Here is a 1,757-nt window from a genome sequence, read left to right as displayed (position 1 = left end):
TAAATACATGTTAATTTTATAAATGTTATTATTTATTTACCTCTGTTAAATAAACTATGACATGGTCTTCTTTTGTGTCAACCCGCTCCACATACTTCTGAGCATACATTTCTCCTGAACCAAAGGATGTTCTAAGCTATAGGGAAAATATAATTATTTATATGAAAATATGATGATGATGATGATGATGATGTGTTTTTTTTTTTTTTTTCAGGTTTTGCAAAGTAAAGCAAACATGCAAGGAAACAGTAGTAAAAATGTGTAAAAATTGGTATGTCTTAAAGTGCCTCTATTATGGATTTTTGAAAATTACTTTTCATGCAGTGTGTAACACAGCTAGCGAATCGTTTGGGAGTCATTGAGCAAGTAAGGTAAAAATAAATGCATATTATAAGACAATGAAAGTGTTTTTTGACCTTGCATGCATGTCAACCTGTTGTTGGGGACTCCCAAAACCAAAATATGAACCTTTCATTACCCATAATAAGGGCACTTTGATACACAATTACTTTATACACCCAAACGCACCATTGATGTATCAGCTGTGAATCCCGATAAGATTTTAATATCCACAATGAGCATGTTAGTTGTTTTCTGGGGACCACCATACCTTAAAAAGAGAAAATTAACAGGCCTGATTTAATGCTAAAAACACAAACAAACAGGAACACAACGTATGCATTTAAACCAGCAGATGCATCCAATTTTTTTTCTAAGTAATTACAGCATTTTACAACTGATACTACTGAGAAATAACTTTCCAGATTGTCAACGTATGCATTTAAACCAGCAGATGCATCCAATTTTTTTCTAAGTAATTACAGCATTTTACAACTGATACTACTGAGAAATAACTTTTCAGATTGTCAGTCATTTTAGGCATTCACTAAAGAGGTGTTTATACACCTTAAAACAAAACAGTAGTCATAATAATAATCTAAATCTGTTTTTACTTGACAGTGAAGTTCAAAATGAAATTTTGTTCCAATGTTTTGCAATCTCCCTCAAACTTAGCATCAATGCTCAACGTTTTAGCTTCAGTAGGAGTGGGAATGTTGTAGAACTGAGCCACCTGATAGAGTCAACACAAACAAAAAAACATGTACAATCCATCTCACAGCAAAATAACCACAAAATGCTAAGAAAGGAAAGAGAGAGATTGAGTGTGAGTCAATGAAGCTGAATGCACTACAGACCTGCACAGACGCACAGGCTGAGCCCTTCGCTTCAATGCTGTATTTGGCAGGAACGTTCTGCAGCTGCTTCTCCTGGTACAGTAACTTGTTGTCCTGATTGACATCAAAGTGGTGAGTGTCTGCTGCTGACTGTACAGTCACTGTGCTGGAGCCATCAGAGCTGAACACTTTGGTGGCGTACAAAGACAGAGCCTGAAGAGCCACCACTGTGTCCTGAGAAATTAATGTGTTCAGTAATGTGATTTTTACCCATTATTCAGCAATCATGTGTTTGATTTGAGTAGTTTGGGTCACCTGTGTGGAGGAGAATCCTCCATAGGCATTCTGCTGCTTCACAAGCCAGCTGACAATCCTGTTAGCAAAGCCCAGATCAGCTGAAGTGAGTGAATCTGCAGTGAGAGCAGCTAGCAGCACATATGAGCTGATCTCCACTGCCAGAGAATCAGAGTCATCAGCAGATGCAGACTGAGACCAGTGGAGACGAGACCCTTTAGGACACATGGACAAAAGAGACACCAGTAACTCAACGAGTATGAAAAGACAACAGAAATTCATCAGAAA

General features: G+C 37.5%; 1 protein-coding gene across 1 annotated transcript in view; it reads right to left on the bottom strand.

Moving 5' to 3' along the window:
• LOC107729088 (alpha-2-macroglobulin-like) overlaps positions 1 to 1,757 on the bottom strand; it is a 29,852-nt gene that overhangs the window by 1,199 nt on the left and 26,896 nt on the right. The window contains exons 18-22 of the mRNA XM_016539448.1: positions 1,491 to 1,757; positions 1,197 to 1,409; positions 954 to 1,072; positions 529 to 610; positions 41 to 136 (exon numbers count right to left, since the gene is read on the bottom strand). Of these exons, the coding sequence (XP_016394934.1) occupies positions 41 to 136; positions 529 to 610; positions 954 to 1,072; positions 1,197 to 1,409; positions 1,491 to 1,757 (777 nt within the window). The remainder of the gene's footprint in view (positions 1 to 40; positions 137 to 528; positions 611 to 953; positions 1,073 to 1,196; positions 1,410 to 1,490) is intronic.

This window comes from Sinocyclocheilus rhinocerous, unplaced genomic scaffold (genome assembly GCF_001515625.1).
Source record: "Sinocyclocheilus rhinocerous isolate Xijiao unplaced genomic scaffold, SAMN03320098_v1.1 scaffold1870, whole genome shotgun sequence".
In the NCBI taxonomy this organism is placed as follows: Eukaryota; Metazoa; Chordata; class Actinopteri; order Cypriniformes; family Cyprinidae; genus Sinocyclocheilus; species Sinocyclocheilus rhinocerous.
The sequence above is the reverse complement of the archived record's forward strand: the minus strand, read 5'-3'. Positions and strand labels throughout refer to the sequence as shown.